Source organism: Sycon ciliatum, chromosome 7 (genome assembly GCF_964019385.1).
Source record: "Sycon ciliatum chromosome 7, ocSycCili1.1, whole genome shotgun sequence".
Lineage (NCBI taxonomy): Eukaryota > Metazoa > Porifera > Calcarea > Leucosolenida > Sycettidae > Sycon > Sycon ciliatum.
This window is the reverse complement of record NC_088649.1, coordinates 23,700,035-23,717,791: the sequence shown is the minus strand read 5'-3', so window position 1 is coordinate 23,717,791 and position 17,757 is coordinate 23,700,035. Positions and strand designations below refer to the sequence as shown.

At 51.3% G+C, this 17,757-nt stretch overlaps 2 protein-coding genes across 2 annotated transcripts; one reads left to right on the top strand and one right to left on the bottom strand.

Annotated features, from left to right (window-relative positions):
- Positions 1 to 156: 156 nt before the first annotated feature.
- On the bottom strand, positions 157 to 4,369 carry LOC135821202 (kelch-like protein 3; the record flags this gene model as incomplete). The annotated part of the gene is given in 5 exon segments (XM_065334265.1): positions 157 to 273; positions 736 to 852; positions 1,116 to 1,175; positions 2,093 to 2,209; positions 2,620 to 4,369. Coding segments are annotated over 5 exon segments (1,377 nt in total), but the record flags the coding sequence as incomplete, so codon positions are not given.
- Positions 4,370 to 9,533: 5,164 nt separating this feature from the next.
- LOC135821201 (uncharacterized) lies at positions 9,534 to 16,489 on the top strand. The gene has a single exon (XM_065334264.1). The coding sequence runs from the start codon at positions 9,852 to 9,854 to the stop codon at positions 15,792 to 15,794; it is 5,943 nt and encodes a 1,980-aa protein (XP_065190336.1). The 5' UTR covers positions 9,534 to 9,851; the 3' UTR covers positions 15,795 to 16,489.
- The last annotated feature ends 1,268 nt before the right edge of the window (positions 16,490 to 17,757 follow it).

The following is a 17,757-nucleotide window of genomic DNA, read 5'->3' as shown; positions in this document are numbered from 1 at the left end:
AGAGAGGGAGAGGAGAGAGAGAGAGGGGGAGGGAGAGGAGAGAGAGAGAGAGAGAGAGAGAGAGAGAGAGAGAGAGAGAGGGAGAGGAGAAAGAGGGAGAGGAGAGGGAGAGAGGGGGGGGGGGGGAGGGGGAGAGAGAGAGAGCAGCAGCCTTACCCGAGTTACAAAGATGCTGTCGTCGCTTTCATTTTCCGGGTTTGCTGGAGGACTGTTGAGACCGCCGCCAATGCTAAACCCGAACCCCTCACCTCGATCGGTTTTCAATGTGAACTCCTGCACCATGTATAATTCACAGACACAGCAGAGAATGTTTGGAGAGAACGAATGCTAAGGATGACATGCATTCGTCTCCTAATTAGTGCACCTCAAAAGGTAGTTGCGGATATGGCACTGTACTAACAAAGCCGCTAATTGTCTGGCGATTGAGGAAATGGTACTGAGCAGTTTTCAAATCTGTCAGATATGCTTAGTCCCCATTACTAGTAGTCTAGTACAATCTCAGAATCAGGCAACTGAGCCGGAAGATACCGCCAATGCGTGAGCAGATTCAAGTCAAACCGCTGATGTGGCTGCCATGTGGCGTGTGTGTGTGTGGGGGGGGGGGGGGGGGGGAGGGGGTCATTTTTCAGATTGATCCGTCCTTTCCAATACGAATTGGCATTGTATTATGAAAATCATCAGAGAATCATCAGTGAGTTCGAAACTTGTGGTAACCCTAGTGAAGATCCCGCTCACCTTCAGACCTGCGGGAGGGTCGTCATGACGCACGACTAGTGTAAGTATCTCGCGGGACTTTGCCAGCATTGCGACTGCCTGCTCGTGCGTCAAACTTTCAAGATTGTGTCCGTTGACCTGCAAGACCAGATAACCAAATGAGAAGTACGTACACTGTTGGCGAGTGATGATTTAGAGCAGTGGTTGTGCGACAAACGGGAACTACATGTGATGATTTAGAGCAGTGGTTGTGCGACAAACGGGAACTACATGTGCGTCCAAGCAGTGGTTGTACACCTTGCTTGTAGGTCATGCTTGCACGCCAACGAGCAACTAGGGATCAAAATGAACATGATCAAAGTGCACAGTGCAGCAGCTCAGCTGAATGTCCACCGACTCACCGATATGATTCTATCTCCGGCACGAATAGCAGTGTTTGCAGCCGCTCCACTGGGAAGAATCTGTGGCCATTTTGAATATGGTTAGTTAGAACACCAAGAATGTGCAGTTACTTTCCAATGTAGTTACTATGGTTACTAAGTTAGTGTTGTAATAGGGCTTGTTTTAAAAAGTACTACATCACGGCCAGCCCGCCGTCAGGACAACGCTGACGCTTGGATCCACTTGAATCCTGCTTTGTACGGATCCATACACGTTACACGTTTGCCGTGTGGCTTTCCTTCACACCTGCGTAACACATCCACCTGTATTGACTAGATTAGGCCCTCCCGGTCGGGGACACGCTCCTGGTACAGAAAAATTCACACCTGCGTGCGGCATGTGGGGCAGGGTGGACCCAGAAGTCGTTATTTATTGACCTCTGACATCATCACTGTCAACCCCTATGTCATGATCAATGCCAATACAATACAATACAATACAATACAATACAAGTACATAGTTCAAAGTGCATGTAAGTTATTGGGAGAATGACAGCAACTACAGTTGTACATGTACTGATGTAACTATACTCGTGTGGTTAAGTACGTGGGTGTATCTGAGAAATCACTGTGAGGGTGTAGTGTTGTCGCATTCCACCCCGCCCACCTGGTCACTACAACACTACAGAAGTGTACAGGGGTGATTAGAGTGAAATCGGACCCAGGGCGTTAATAAAAACCGGAGGGACGGGGGCACCTCTCTCCTCCTCCCCTCCCCCCCCCCCCCCCTAGATCTGCCGCGACCTGCCGCTATGAAGCATCCCAAAACTGTGTATTGGTACCAAGACGGGGCTACCGCTGTTTACGGCGGTGAGTTAGCCATCAACACACAGAGCACCAACAAGGGTGCAATGCCGCTGTCTGCGTTCACCCGGCCACTGCCCGTACCCATGGTTCCTGGTGCTAACCAAACACCAGTGATATTATCTGTCACTCACCCCGGTGATAAGGCATCCGGGCCGATCGCCTTTCTTGAAGACATGCCCCGGTCGGTCCAAACCACCCATGATGCACAGGCCGAGGCGGTCAGCTTTGCTCTTGATGATTTGCACCTCCTGAACAAGTCAAGAATGTACCACAGCCAAACACAGAGCACCGGCACAGAGCATTGGACCGATTCAAGAGAGAATATACCGTCACAACAAGCTTGCATGCCTTTGCATGTATTAGTTCCTACTACACTAGGCTAGTATCTACAGGTGCGGCACTCACTGAGTCACTGACTCACTGAGTAGACAGTGACCAGGTGAAAGAACCCGGTCAGCAGCCAAGCAATCATGTGTGCATGGGTCAACCATTGGGCAAGATCCAGTCCTGGGAGACTAGAATCAAACCGTTGCCAGAGTGCCTCGGCGCCCTCCCCCCCCCCCTCCCCACAATGTGTGTGGCGTGAACCCTTTAAACCTCTCCACAAGTACGGTTTAGATCAGGGAGTAGTAACATACTACATCCTGGCTTAGATTACCTCTAGTCGTAGTGAGGGCCTGCGTGGCTCCACAGGTACTTCATTCTCGTCCACTGATAGTGTGAGCAGTGCTGATTTAGGACTGCGGCCACCTTCCAACTCCTTCTGCTTGAAGTCGATTGCCTTTATGAGCTCGTCAAGCGCTTTTTGATCCGACCGAATCAGAGGGTCGTCTTGCACGGTACCCATCAGGTAGTCGAGATCCATGAGCGGCATGCGCACGCACGACATCACCCTACCAATGTGCTCCTTTCGGCCTTCCGCGTCGTGTTCCAGCCAGGTCATGGCCGCCTCGTAGACCTGCTCTTCTTTCTCCACGACCAGGTCGTCGTTGTTGAGCAGCGCCATGAGGCCGTCCAGTCCCAGGTCGGCGAACGAACTGGACAGCACCACGTCCTTGAAGTTCTTCTTGACCAGCTCCAGGGCGGCCTCCTCCAGTCCGCCCCGGTCGCCCGTGTGTGCTGACGCGAACGTCCACATACCCAGGCAGTTGTCTGTGTCCAGTGTGCGCAGCAGGTATCTGAAACATGCTTCTTTCAAGCCGGGAAATCGCAGGCAGTCGGCGCTGTTGAACAGCCTGTGCACGTTGCCCTGGCCGATTTTCACCTTCTTCGTGTAGGCGAACTCCAGTAGCATTTCAATGGTCTCCTCGTCCACAGCATCCCTGCTGAGTTCCAATACTTCATCAGCGGCGAATACTGTGTGCCCGCAGTACACATCAGCGAAGTAAGAGCTACTGGCGGCTAGCACCAGCCTGTGGGCCGAATACTCCTTGCCACCGCTCACGCGCAGCTGTGCGTCACACAGCTTGTCCTCCTGCCGCAGCTCGTTCATGTAGAGCAGGGACCGGAGCGGTCCCTCGGACTCGAAAAATGCCGTGCCGGTCTCAGGCTCGTCTGGGCAACTGCCATTCGAGGAGCCGTGGCGGCGTGGCGGCTTCTTGGCAACCTTGGGCTTGCACGCCATTGCTTGAGTCGGATCGAGTTTCACCTGAAAGACGAAGCCTTTTCCTGTCAACGTTTGGACCGTACTCGACTTGGCACCGACCTTCCAAAGTCCCAAATTGCATTTGCCGGCTCGATCGTGGGCACTTACGGTTACCGGGCTGACCCAGTGCTCGTCGAGAAAAAACCCTCGAGGCCTCAGCGCACCTAGTACCTGGCTACGGCCAGCGATTGTTTTCTCTCGCTAAGTGTCGCGTGCATGTACTTCCAAATCGCCCACTGATTCAGACAGAACAACAAACTTAGCGTCGTTTGAAGTTACTTTCTTGGTTGCCAATGCAGCCTGCGGGATGACGCTCAACCCTAGTCTGAAGTGAAGGTTCGAGTTCAAAATAGGTTGACAGCTCTCAAATCACTGCACTCAGTGGCTAGACTAGCTAGAGCCTAGAGGAGCATTCAGCCGTCAGCCGTGGCAAAGGGATACTACGAACTGTAGTCTTTAGTAGATCTGATCCACATGGAACAGCACCTAGCGCCTGTCCCTCACTGGCCTCGGTGAAGGCAGAACGTTCCAATACTACTAGTACTACCGCAGTCAATCATGTTCACTGACTTATGTCTTTACTTTAGCAGAAACATTTGCGGCTGCAACAGATCAGATGCACACCGTAGATCTACCGTCTTCATGGTCTTCGAAGATTGATTATCATGCTCCAGTCTACACTCCACATTGGACCACATGCACAGACAGTCATGTAGGTCTATGGATACGGACGTCGGTATGCACGGACGGTCGTGTAGTTTCTGCACAATCATAATGTGCCTCACAGACACTCCAGCCTGGATCCTATGCCTGGCTATGACAAGTAACCTTCATGTGACCGCCACCAAGCTCACTTTTACAAGCAACTACTACTACTACTAGTACTTGAACTAACCCAGAAGATAGGAAAGGACTTAGGTGCTCGTTACGCCAGCTGATGCTCGGAGAACTCTGCTTAGAAAGTGCAGTTACGTGCAGGAACAGCCAAGCACAAGATAAGGACGTCCGATCGTGGACACGCGGCGGGAGTTCAAATCAGATCCTTTAGCGTTCGCCACCGCTGCATGCATTGAAAAGACTTGGGATAGGCATGACCGTGAGTATTAACACTCGTCCGCATGTGACTTCCTCACAAAGACGTACAGTGATCAGGTACTGGTAATCTCCTAGCTCTGTATTCACCGACGAAGTGGGATGGTGTCAGAACTGACACTTGACAGGCGCGGGAAAGCACTACAGTCATCTATGTCTATGTCGCCATATTTACTGCACTGCACTCGTACTCGCAAGTAACAGTTACTATGAGTTAGACTTAGAGTAACCCAAGGGCCATCACCAGTGCATTCACGGTCGTATTGCCTTCAGTCTTGCCAACTTCTTATCTGTCATTGTTCATCTACAGAGTACAGTGCATGTCATCGTGTGCAGCCTGCAGGTGCATGAACTGGTGAAACCAAGATCTTGCCCTATTTAGTAAGTATTTCAGTATTTTACTAGAGAACCTGTTGAAGCAGCCTGAGCCATGCAGGCAGCAGAAGGAAACAGGTTTTCAAATCAAGCTGTGAATTGAAGGATGGCCTTCTATTCGCAAAGATTGAAACAAGCTGTGACTGCGTGGCGCTTCTTTCGCCATCGTCTACAACATCGTAGCACACTCGTGCATAATATTATGTATTTTGGTTATAAATTATTGTGGACTATTTTTTTATTTTGGTTATGATATCGATAGTTGCAGGTAATATCAATCTGGCAATCGGGGAATTCCCGCTACTGTGTTACTGATCAGGGAGTCGTATACGACTCCCTGATACTGATAGTTGCAGGTACATTGATGGATGACTAGTCGCTGCATCGTCCGTAGATCTACGTCATGTACAGTACCACCACCATAGCCTAGCCCACCCTCCGGAACGCCGCTCTTAATATTAATCTTAGCCATGTACAGTCAGTCAACCTCGTGGATAAGGACCTCAGGCTCAGTTTGTATAACAACTCGCGAACTAGTATTATTACGACTTCAACTTCACGAATGGCGACACTTTTCTCATGCACGATCGAGGTTTACCTCCCAGGCCATAGTAATAGTATGACTGTGGTCTCTTGATACTGTTACAGGCATCTGTATTCACTACAGTAGACACAATGATCGTCATAGGCATTCGCAAGTCAAGCTGTTCTGATTGATTTCATACATGTACATGTACATGTATCAAGTTTCAAGACTTTCATGCCATACATGTATTTTCACGCCCTGCGCGCCTACTTATAACAGTACAATACGAATGCTATTCATGTCACAAAGCCGCCCTTTCCTATGAAGATCAGTCGAATAACTGTCCTTTTTGAAGTTTTTCAGTAGCAAAATGGCCATTACTTTGTGTGCGATACATCTTTCATTCCATGCTCTGAATCGTGACGTACATTTCCAGGACTGTGACCGGTATGAAAGCGCATGCCTTTATTCACACTGTATAACGCACGACCCAGTGATCATACATGGTTATTGCTAGCAACCGTCTAGCGCCATGACTGAGAGTCGTTAGAGTCATTCTTCCGTTCGTGCTTTCAGTATTTGAATTGTGTTCCACTCCTCCACCATGGCAAATTGTGTTTTGTTTTGCCCGTAAAAGAGGCCTAACTGATCATGCGGCTGAGAGTCATGACTTCGGCATGATCACACTCTGGAGCTCAATATTCGGCACAACAATTACACGATGTGCATACCCGCTGCTTGCTGTCCGCCAATCATGCAGCCTGGCCTGGGCAGCTGGAGTTGTACTGCCTACTACTGGTACGGCTCCCTGTTCAAGTGTTGCCAACCCTGTGTCTCAGGACTCTCAACACGACAACAGCTCAAGTGGCCTTGGCCTAACGTTTGTTTACCAACCTGGGTCGCCATCTGCAGAGCAGGAAGGAAACTAGGAACTGGATCAGTGGATGTACTCCCCCCCCCCTCAACACACGCACACACACACACGTGTGACGTCTGTCACGCGGTGTATATGTATACTATGTACGTGTATGTCCAACGAGGTTCGGGATCTGTTGGCGGAGGTGTTTAGGGCTGTCATTCCGGATGTTCAGGTGGAGCCCACGTTGTAGTCATTGACTGGCGTGCCATCCGGTGGTGCCACCGCTAATCGTTCTCCTGGGGCTCGTCTGGCACTCTGGGCCTGTCTCTGGCCGTCTGGGCATCTGCGCAAGGGGCTTCTGGTCTTGGCAGCAAATTAGATGCATCTGTTTTTGATGTGACGGTCACCCACATGTGATGGAGGTTGAGCGAGGCACTTTCAAGTTTCACGCCTTTGGTTTTGCGACCGATGTACACAGTCATTGGTTTAAAAAAATTAATATTTGAACGGTCTCTGCTGGGATGACAGCTACACCATAGCTCATTGGTTAGACTAACTAATTAGATCATCGCTGGCCTCAAGCGAAGGTCCCCAGTTCGACTTGTAGTGGTGACAATTGTTTTTTCTTCTTCAGACTTTTCCCTTTTCAATTCCCTCAAGTAGTGAACAGTGCTGAGTTTGCTTTGAATCTATTGTTGTATTAATCTTGCTGTTTTACCTTCCGAAGTTCGTATCGATCGTGTTCTTTCAATAAAGGTTTTGAGTAAAAGTCACAGCAGTACTAGTATCTACTCAATGTGCAGGTAGTCCTGGACTGTGGGAGAGAAGCTACCGGTAGTCAGAGGTCTGCAGAATCTCCACGCTCCGCCAGTTCCGCGCCAGCATGATCCCGCACACCCTTCGTACCTAGAGTACCAAACGTCCTGTTTGATGATCAGCTGGCTTAGTTGTTCTCCACCTCTATCCTTATTACATCCCTCCCCAACAGGGGCGTACGCAGGATCCGGAATGAGGGGCGTGCTCCAACCTTTTCCCAAAGAATCGAATAATGCGTGATCCTGTGCATGTGATGCATGGATGGTTGATATCTTCATTTTTAGTGCGCTATTTACCATGATTTACCGAGTCGAGGGAACATGCAGGACCTGTTCTGTAGGATGGTGCAACCATGACGCCTTGTACCCAATCCCAAACATACTCCTCCCTTTGGAGGACGAAATGTATTTCCTCTGTAAGCTACAATGTAGGTCCATGAGTACACTATTCTTGCTAGATCATATCACGAAAACATTTTCAATTTGACTAATGTGCTTTGAAGTACTAGTAACAACTTCCAATACTTCAATTGAATGGGCAAGAAGGCAAAACTACCACTACAACTTCTGGCAAGAGTAAATAAGCTCCCAGGAGCTTATATCCTCTTGCTTCTGGTACGGAGAAATAGAATCAGGTAATAGAGGAAGCAAGTGCAATGGACGGTGGTAGCTCAAGATGGCAACGTCTGTAGGGCCTTCCTTATCAAAATAATAAACTCTACTACTACTACTACTACTACTACTACTCTACTTCAAAACAGGATTGTAGCAGAGTGCTGCCATTTTTCTGTTGGTAGAAATCAGAAGCAGTGTCTGAGGTGTTCAATGGCAGGGAGTCGAGGGGCCAGGGACCCTTTGGAAGCCGTAGCATTTTTTAGGATTTCAAGGGCCCGAAACAACAGATTCGGTTTCGGTCGGTTTGTCGGAACAACTGATCGGAGTGTTCCCGGAAAATCGGAATAGAACAAGTCGAGGCCCTGACAATAAGGATAACCCTCTGTCCTCCTGGCACATGAAAGACGTACATGACACACGGTACACTATGATCAACTAGTGACAGCGAGTGGAAAGCAAATAAATCAGTTAGAAAAATCTGATAATTGTGTCACCAAAAATCGCGTTTAAAAGTCTGGTTTATGAACATCTCTTTCAGAGTTTGGGCTCGATATAGTTTTCTAAATGTCAATATCAATCACATTTCAATGAATAGCTTCACTCAAGACCTTTCCAATGGGCCGTCATTTGCGTAAATCGGACAATCGGTCGCAAAGTTATGGTACTTTTAGCGGCATGGGTACATCAAGTTGGCCTATGTCGAAAAAATTGAGGGGGGTGCTTGAGCACCTAAAGCACCCCCCCCCCCCCCCTGGGTACGCCACTGCCCAATTTCATTATTTATTACTGCTTTCTATCTGCATTCGCCACCTTTTCATTGGGCAGATCTGCCCGGTTGGTTTGCGAATTAAAATAAACACAACAACACAGCACTATGTAGATCTAGCTGGTGCGAATGCGGGCATCTGCCAGACGCCGCCGCAGCTTTTCCAGAAATCCAAAAATGGGAGGCTGAGCGCTCCATGATCATGATGATGGCATGAGGTGACCATCACCGGCACCGGTGACTTGCGCCTTTTGCTCCTGTCAGCAGACGTGCAGACGTAGACTGCCGTTGCAGCAGCAGACTGCGATGTAGATCTACATGTACGAGACCGATCTAGGGCCTACAACAGGGACAGACGGCTAGACCACCATGCACCAGGACTACTCGTAGATCTACGACGTCTACCAATGGTCTACGAGGAAGGACAACAAAAAAGTGCAAGGCCTGCAAATGTGGCGAAGAGACCTCATTGCACACTCGCTGACTCGGCGCCCTGAACTGATGTCGTGATGACTACCGGTACTCCCCGAGTCGAGCACGAACGCCCGTGTATCACGTGTTCACAAAACAAGACTGCATTCAGCTCAGCTCAGTGCACTGACTTGTCACTAATAATACTAGTACATGTACAGTCATACATGTCTACTGGAATTAGTACAATGTATTTTTACAGTTTTGTATGTAATAAAGCCTACAGGAAATGGCAAACACGTGACCAACAATGTTTGCTTCCTTGTCCCTGACTAGTCGAGTGTAGCCTACTGTAGCAGTGTATTAGGATTCCGGGAGATCGAGACCAGGAGACGGCATGCATCAGAGCATTTTGGCGTGAGGCACATTTTACTTTATATTTATAATATTAATAGGTAAAGCTACTTGTACTAGTTACTATTCGCCTATGTAAGATGTCAATATATTGTGTGTTCTGTAACTCGTCAGGATCGCAACTACCGTCAACGGCCTTACAGTCTTACTGCTCTTAGCCCTCATTCGTTTTTTGGATTCAATCTTGTCATAAAAGTTGTACTTGTACCTCAAATGTCGTTGCTAGCGACTAGCAGCCATTTCGAAAATTTGTCGTGAGGTGGAACGCGTCTTGTAGTGAATACCTAATGACTATGTTGTAGACTTGCTGAGCTGGATTGCTAGCAACAACGCGAGTGATTACCGGTGCTGAGTTCAGACTGGACACCAGCCATGGAGTCCGGACCGACATCCGTCAGCTCCGGCGCTTGGGCTGTGAGCGGTGACGGAACTCTGAGTATTCATGTGCAGGCGATGAGTGGCGATGACCCCTGCTCGACAATAGCGTGCGGACGCGGAACAGGCACGATACGGGACTGCACGACGGTACGGCACAGCCTGTCGCTGGGTGCTGATCTAACCAGCTTCGAAGTGCAAGTACTGGAGTGTAGCGTGGACGAGCTCAACTCGTTAGCTATCGGTGCGGTACGGCGGACATCTCGCCTGACCAACTGTATGCCTGGTTGGGAGAAAGGTGACGTGGGCGTGCACTGTGATGACGGACGTCTGTACCAAGGCTCAGCCAACGTCGATGAAGCATTGTCCTTCTTCTCTGGTGGCCTGGAGAAGGGAGACCGATTCGCTTGTAGCATTGAGTACCTGGAGTCTGACAAGAAAACGACCGAGAGTTCGGTTGGCCTGACATTCACAAAGAACGACCTGCCGATTGGCTGGACGGTTTCGAAAGAGATGCCGCCGGGTGGGTTCTTCCCTGCTGTGGGGTTTCTAGGCCGTGGTACGAAAGTCGGTGTCACTGTGAACCGCACGCTGCTGCGACCGACAGAAAGTGGCGATCTTGATGCCCGTACCACAAGCAGTGACGAGCCGGTTATGCTCAAGCCTCCGCCATCACCACGACTTGGGGCTGCTGCTGTTGAGTTGAAGGATTCGCAGCCGGTTGACTGGGGCAGAGTCAACGATCACTTGTCGTCGGAGAGCGACGGTAGCTTGCGCTACACGGGCAAAGGCCTGGTGGGCAGTGACATTGGACATGCGCGCGCCTACAAGCCCCTGCTGGCGACGCGCTCCTACTTTGAAGTTCACGTTCTGGAGAGTGGCGAGCGGAGCCGAATCGCCGCGGGACTATCATCGTCGTCGACTACGGACGATACCACTCTGCCAGGCTGGCACGACAAGTCGATAGCATACCACGGCGACGACGGCTATGTCTTTTTCGGGTCGGCCGACGACGCTATTCCGGCTAGCCAGAAGCTAAAGTCGGGCGATCGTGTTGGCTGTGGATTGCTGTTCCCCGTCGTAGAGGCAGGCAGGACAATGGCGGGCACTGTGCGCATTGCTAGAGTCTTCTTCACGCTGAACGAAAGCGTCATTGTGGCGCCGCAGGAGGTTCCGATCCCTGCCGGTGGCTTCTATCCCGTGATTGCCATGCTGTCTCCTGGTGCGCGCGTTACTGCTGCTTACCGTGCCTTCTTCAAGGATGCACTTGACGCGACTGCGGAGACACCTGTCGCGGCACTGAATATCAGCGTGGACAACTTCAACCTCTTGCCCGTAGGTGCACATGACAAGAAGGTGGCTGACAAGGACATTGGCCTAGTGCTCTCTAATGATGATCCGCAGCCCCAGACGAGCACACCTCACGCTGCCGAACCGCCTCGCCCCGCCATTCCGAGGGCAGAGTGGACATGCAGCGAGCGGGTGAGAATCACCGATCGGTCAGACGGTGCTGTCCAGGCCAGCGAACTGGAGATGACTGGCCACGATCAGAAGGCGTGCGTGGCTGGGTACACGCACTGTGACACGCCGCTTAGCGATGCCTGCCGCGTGTTTGAAGTGGAGCTGCAATCGCTGGCCGCTGATGGCCAAGTTGCAGTGGGTATCTCACCTTTGCCCAGCTGGAAAGAGTCCATAATATTGCCGCCTGAGACTGTCATGCTCCACTGCCGTACTGGTGAAGTACAGTGGAGTGGGCACTCGCAGATATTTAGTCCTGGACTGAACATTGGAGACCGGATCTCCTGTGCCCTGCACGGCAGTGGCAAGGATGGCCAGCAAGAGCTGGTCTTTGCACGCAACGGTGTGGCCGTGGGTAGCATTGTGGCCGACTTGCCATCGGCAAACTGCTTCCCGTTTGTTGCACTATGGCGTAACGGTGACCGCGTGACCGCCTCGATAGACCCGAGCCGTGCCGTACCCGAATGGCCACCCATCAACAAGACAATGCTGCAGTCGCCGTTGAAGGGTATTCGCCATAACGTGGCCGTCAAGGGACACTATGTGTTCTCCGAGGCAGCCGATTCAGACACCAGCATCTACAGATGGGAGCAGCCGCTCACCGCACAGTTTCCCTACGTCGAAGTGCAAGTGATTTGCAGCCGCTTGCCGTCGGTGGTTGCACTCGGAATTTGCAACGGCACCAGTACGGGTGTGCCGGGAAAGATTCAAGGCTCGGTGGGCTTCTGTAACGGACACGTTGCCATGTGGCCTGAGAAAGCGCGATCGGCGACCGCCAGGAAGGTCTGCTCCAAATCATCAAAGTACTCGTTGGTGCGCCACATGGATACTGTAGGCATGGGTATCAGCTCCCAGGGCATGGTATTTCAAGGCAAGCCCATCGTGTTCTTCACGCACAACGGCTACATGGTGGACTCGCTAGAATGGAGCACTTCTCTGCCTCTCGTCCCGTGTGTCAGCCTGGCAATGAACGGCTGTGTGTGTGTCAACCCCGCTGCAAAGTGGCCGCCGAGTGGGCCGGCCACTGCACCGTGGCAGCACATCAGCAAGCTGCGCTGCAACCAGAATCTGCTGTGCTACACGCACCGAGGCGAGGGTGACGCAGACGTGGGGGTTGCCATGGCAGCCCAGCCGTTCACGCGGACCAACGCCTACTGCGAGCTGGAGATAGTCGACCCCGGCCGTGGTTGCTATGTTGGTATCGGAGCGGCGTGCTCGTCGGGTGGCCCGTACCACGGTATGGTCGGATGGCAAGAGGGCACCGTAGGGTATCATGCTGACGATGGAAGTGTGTTCGAGCGCAATGGCCAAGGTCGGGCGTTTGGACCACTGTGCCAGCAAGGTGACTTCATGGGATGCGGTATGGAGTTCGAGCCAATGTCCAACGATGGAGTCGCACGACCAAAGTGCCTGTTCTTCACACGCAATCATCAAGTCATTGGCTACACCAACTGCCCGTCAGTTCAGTCCCGCAACGTTCCCGGCGTTTCATCGCGCATCAAGTTTCACGCCATGATATCACTGCACAGCGAGGGCGCCATTGTCCGACCTCACCTTGGTGTCGACTGGCCTCTGCAGCGGAATTCCCTGGGGCCTGGTATGGCCCGTGGCTCGCTGCTCCGCTATGTGCAGCCGCCTGGCAAGTATGTATACACCGGTGTACGCTCAGAGAGCTACGACACCGGGACGGTACAAGCCGCGGAGCCGCTGTCGAAGGATGCACCCTACTTCGAGGTGCTCATCGCATCAACGGGTGGCAATGGTGCCATTGGTATCGGTCTGGTGAGTGACAACTACCCTTTGGGCTATCAACCTGGCTGGGCACAGGAGTCGATTGCCCTGCACGTTGACGACGGGAAGCTTTTTGTCAGTGGACAAAGCAAGCCATGCTGCTCACCCTCCGTGCAGGGAGATGTCATCGGGTGCGGCATCATCTTCCCGAAGACAACCCCGTTCAAGGCCGAGCGCTCAAGGAAGTCAGACAGCAAGAAGACGGTAGCAAGTGGAAGCCGCTCGACCGCTACGGTGTTCTTCACGCGCAACGGCAAGAACGTCATGAGTGAGGAAATCAAGCTACCACAGTACGGCTTCTTCCCCGCCGTGGGCTTGCATACATCTGGTGCTGAAGTGGAGGTCAGCCTGAAAGCAGCTTACCCTCCCCTGTGCAAGTTGGGAGAACAATGGCAGCAGTCTGTTCGTTTGCAGTCCAGTAACAATGGAGAGACAATCTGGTACACTGGCAAGAGGACATCGCAGCGCGACAGCGGCATTGCGGTTGCACGAAATCCGCTCGAGCAGGAACGCGCTCACTTTGCCGTCACTCTACTGGCGCAGGGCCAGACCGGTGGCAGCGTGACTGTCGGACTGGTCAACGAGAACTTCTCCGAGGACATGCTGAGACCGGGCGAGGCTGAGAGCTCTGTCGGCTTCCATGCATCCAGCGGCGGTGTGTTCATCACCGGCCAGCCGTCCAGGCTCTGCGCCAAGCCGTGCAGCGTCAACGACGTGATCGGCTGCGGCATCGACCTCAGCCTGTCGGTGACGCCCGGACGCCTGCAGCTCAGTGGCAAGGCCAACTCGCACATCTACTTCACCGTCAACGGCAAGGTGGTCTCGCGCGTGCGCGTGCCGTGTGCTCCGCACCTTCTCTACCCGGCGGTGAGCCTGCACGGCGAGGGCGACAAGGTTCAGGTCGAGCTGGACAATCCACCGCAGCTAGCCCGTGCAAAGCACCGCTCCATTGGCTGGGCTCGCTCCCATGAAGTCCAGCTGCACGGCAGCATGGTGCGGCACCTGTCGTCCACGGCGACGGCCATGAGCTTGCACCGCAAGTCAGACTCGCTGGGCATTGCGCAGGCCGTGCTGTTCGACGCCAACAGCCAAGAGCAGTACTTCGAGGCGATCCTGATGTCGTCCGGAAAGCTCTGCAACGTGTGCCTGGGCTTTGCTCCGCTGGACATGCCTGTCACTCAGGCACCGGGCACCTCACCGGGTAGTGTTATGTTCAGTTTGGCAAAGGCCGCCGTCTTCAATGGCCATGACCAGGCCAAGATCTGCGCCAAAGCAGAGTTCAGCTCGGGCGATTCGTTCGGCTGCTACATGGTGTGGCCGGACAGCGACGTGGCCAGCGTGTCTCATCTTCCGCGCGGCACAGCTCAAGCGGTGTTCCTGCACAACCATGAAGAGATCGCTCGCTGCATTGCCAAGATCCCGGATGGCCTGGACCCCTGTGATCTCCTGCCCACGGTCACCCTGTGTGGCAAGGACGAGGAAGTCTTCTTCAACGCAATGGAAGCACAGGTGCCTGCTGCTGTCAGGGCGTCCAACTGGCTTCAGTTTGCCAACATTAGAATGAATGATGAAGGCCAGTGCTCGGCCAAGCCGCATCTATCGCAGCCCGGACTGCTGCAGCTGAGTCAGCCCCTCACCGCAGATACGTCTGGCTTCGAGGTCAGGTGTCATGTTGAAACATCTGGCGTGTACGTTGGTATTGCGCCAGCTCTGTTCCCCTTCTCAGAGCAGATGGGCCGTGTGCAAGGAAGTATTGGAGTGGAAATGGAGGGTGGAATGATCATCTGTGAAGGCCATCACGTTGCCGATTGTCCACCGTTCGCTGAAGGAGATGCACTGGGCCTGGCTGTGGATTTCTTGGAGAACAGCATTCTCGGCGGTATACCGTATCATGCCGTGGCCATCACGCGCAATGGCTCGGTCGTCGGCAGAACAACTATTGGTGTGAAGAAGGGCCACCACATCCACCCAGCGTTGGTGATCACTGGTGATAAGGCCAGCGTCAAGATGCACACAGCCCTGAGCAAGGTGCCACGGCCAGTCTTCAATTCCATCGGCTGGATGCAGATGAAGCGTGTGGTGGTGTCCAGCTACGGCCACTGTCTGCGCTACAGCGGCAGCGGTGAAGGCCCGCATGACAGCGGTGTCGCCATTTCCTCCACTGCCCTCTCACCAATGAACAACTACTTTGAGGTTGCAATATGCACGAGTGGACGTGACGGCTCCATCGGTATCGGCTTAGTGCACCCCGAGTATCGCTGTGATCATATGCCTGGCTGGCTGCCTCTATCGGTTGCGTACCATGCCGATGACGGCGGTATCTTCCTGGGACTTGGCAAGACCGACAAGTTTGCATCACAGTGTCATCGCCTGGACGTGATGGGATGTGGCATCAACTTCTCCGCCAAGCCAACGGAAGCCGGCAAGATCGAAGTGTTCTTTACACGCAACCGCAATGTCGTAGCAACCGAGTATTTAGCCGTGCCGCCAACCGGTCTCTTTCCCGCCGTCGGCATGCTGTCACCAGGAGAACGGGTGTTTGTCGACTTTGTTCCATGGCAAGAGGATGAGCAGGCACTGAGTTCAGCGGTGGTGAATGACACCACTTTTCACAACGACACCACAAGCTAGCTAGCTGCCAACCGTGCTGCTTAGCCGGGAAGACGACGGGGCCAAGTCGGCCAGTGGACATGCTCGGCAGCTAGATGAAAAAGTGCCGGCACGCAATCGGTGTCAACAAGGCATGCCAACAATGTCCACCACTGAGCAACCGCGGCCACAAGCTGTATGCACTCTGGGCTACCCGCGTCGGAGTCATCCGCACATGCTTTTCTAAACTATGCCAGCCTAAGTTCCTCGGAGAGGAAGGCTAGACTATTATTGTGCACCTTTCTGCCGCAAACCTCCTCATCTTTATCCCGTTACCAAGACATTCTCAGAGCTTTTCGTTTATTTCGAATTTTTATGATGCCACAGATGCACACTTCCAAATTATTCCCTCGCCACATGTACATGTACTGTGACCATCCCCACACTTGAGGCTGCTAGGAGGCTGCATGGATTTCTTGAATATGACAGAGCTGTGAACCTGGCAAGGTTACCCCTATCCATGAGATAGACATGAGAATAATATTTACAATATGTAACGTTATACTCGTGCATGTCGAATCCATTTCAAAGTAGGTTATACAGTCGTCCCTCTCTAATCCGGCACTTGTTTATCCGGAACCCTTGCCAACCGGCGCGCTTTCTGATGACCCCCCCCCCCCCGCCCCCGATTTTTTTCGTTCAATTCCTACATCTTAATCCGGCACTTGAATTCCGCCTCCGGCAGTGACTTTTTGAAACGAATCGCTCAAACTGCACGTAGTTTGATTTCATAATCCGGCAGTCCTAGGGTTCCCAGTAAAAAGGCAACGCCTGTTGGGAGTTCCCTAGTAAAATAATAAATTCTACTACAGTTGAACATCGATTATCCGACCACCTCTGGGCAGACAACTGTCAGGCGGAGTTCAGATAAGGCAAATGTTCTGGATAAGAAAAAACTGTCACTCACACACTTTCAGTGGTTATTACTAGCCGCACGACCTTTTTACTTTTTACTTTTCAAAATTTTCGTATTTTTTGAATGGCTCACTACATGCACAGTGCGTACTCTACGGCACGTGCGCCCAAAAAAACTGTTACGGATAATCGAATGGTCGGATAGTCGATGTGCGGATAATCGATGTTCAACTGTACTACTACTGCTACTTCTACTACTACTACTACTACTACTACTACTACTACTACTACTACTACTACTACTACTACTACTACTACTACTACTACTACTACTACTACTACTACTACTACTACTACTACTACTACTACTACTACTACTACTACTACTACTACTACTACTACTACTACTACTACTACTACTACTACTACTACTACTACTACTACTACTACTACTACTACTACTACTACTACTACTACTACTACTACTACTACTACTACTACTACTACTACTACTACTACTACTACTACTACTACTACTACTACTACTACTACTACTACTACTACTACTACTACTACTACTACTACTACTACTACTACTACTACTACTACTACTACTACTACTACTACTACTACTACTACTACTACTACTACTACTACTACTACTACTACTACTACTACTACTACTACTACTACTACTACTACTACTACTACTACTACTACTACTACTACTACTACTACTACTACTACTACTACTACTACTACTACTACTACTACTACTACTACTACTACTACTACTACTACTACTACTACTACTACTACTACTACTACTACTACTACTACTACTACTACTACTACTACTACTACTACTACTACTACTACTACTACTACTACTACTACTACTACTACTACTACTACTACTACTACTACTACTACTACTACTACTACTACTACTACTACTACTACTACTACTACTACTACTACTACTACTACTACTACTACTACTACTACTACTACTACTACTACTACTACTACTACTACTACTACTACTACTACTACTACTACTACTACTACTACTACTACTACTACTACT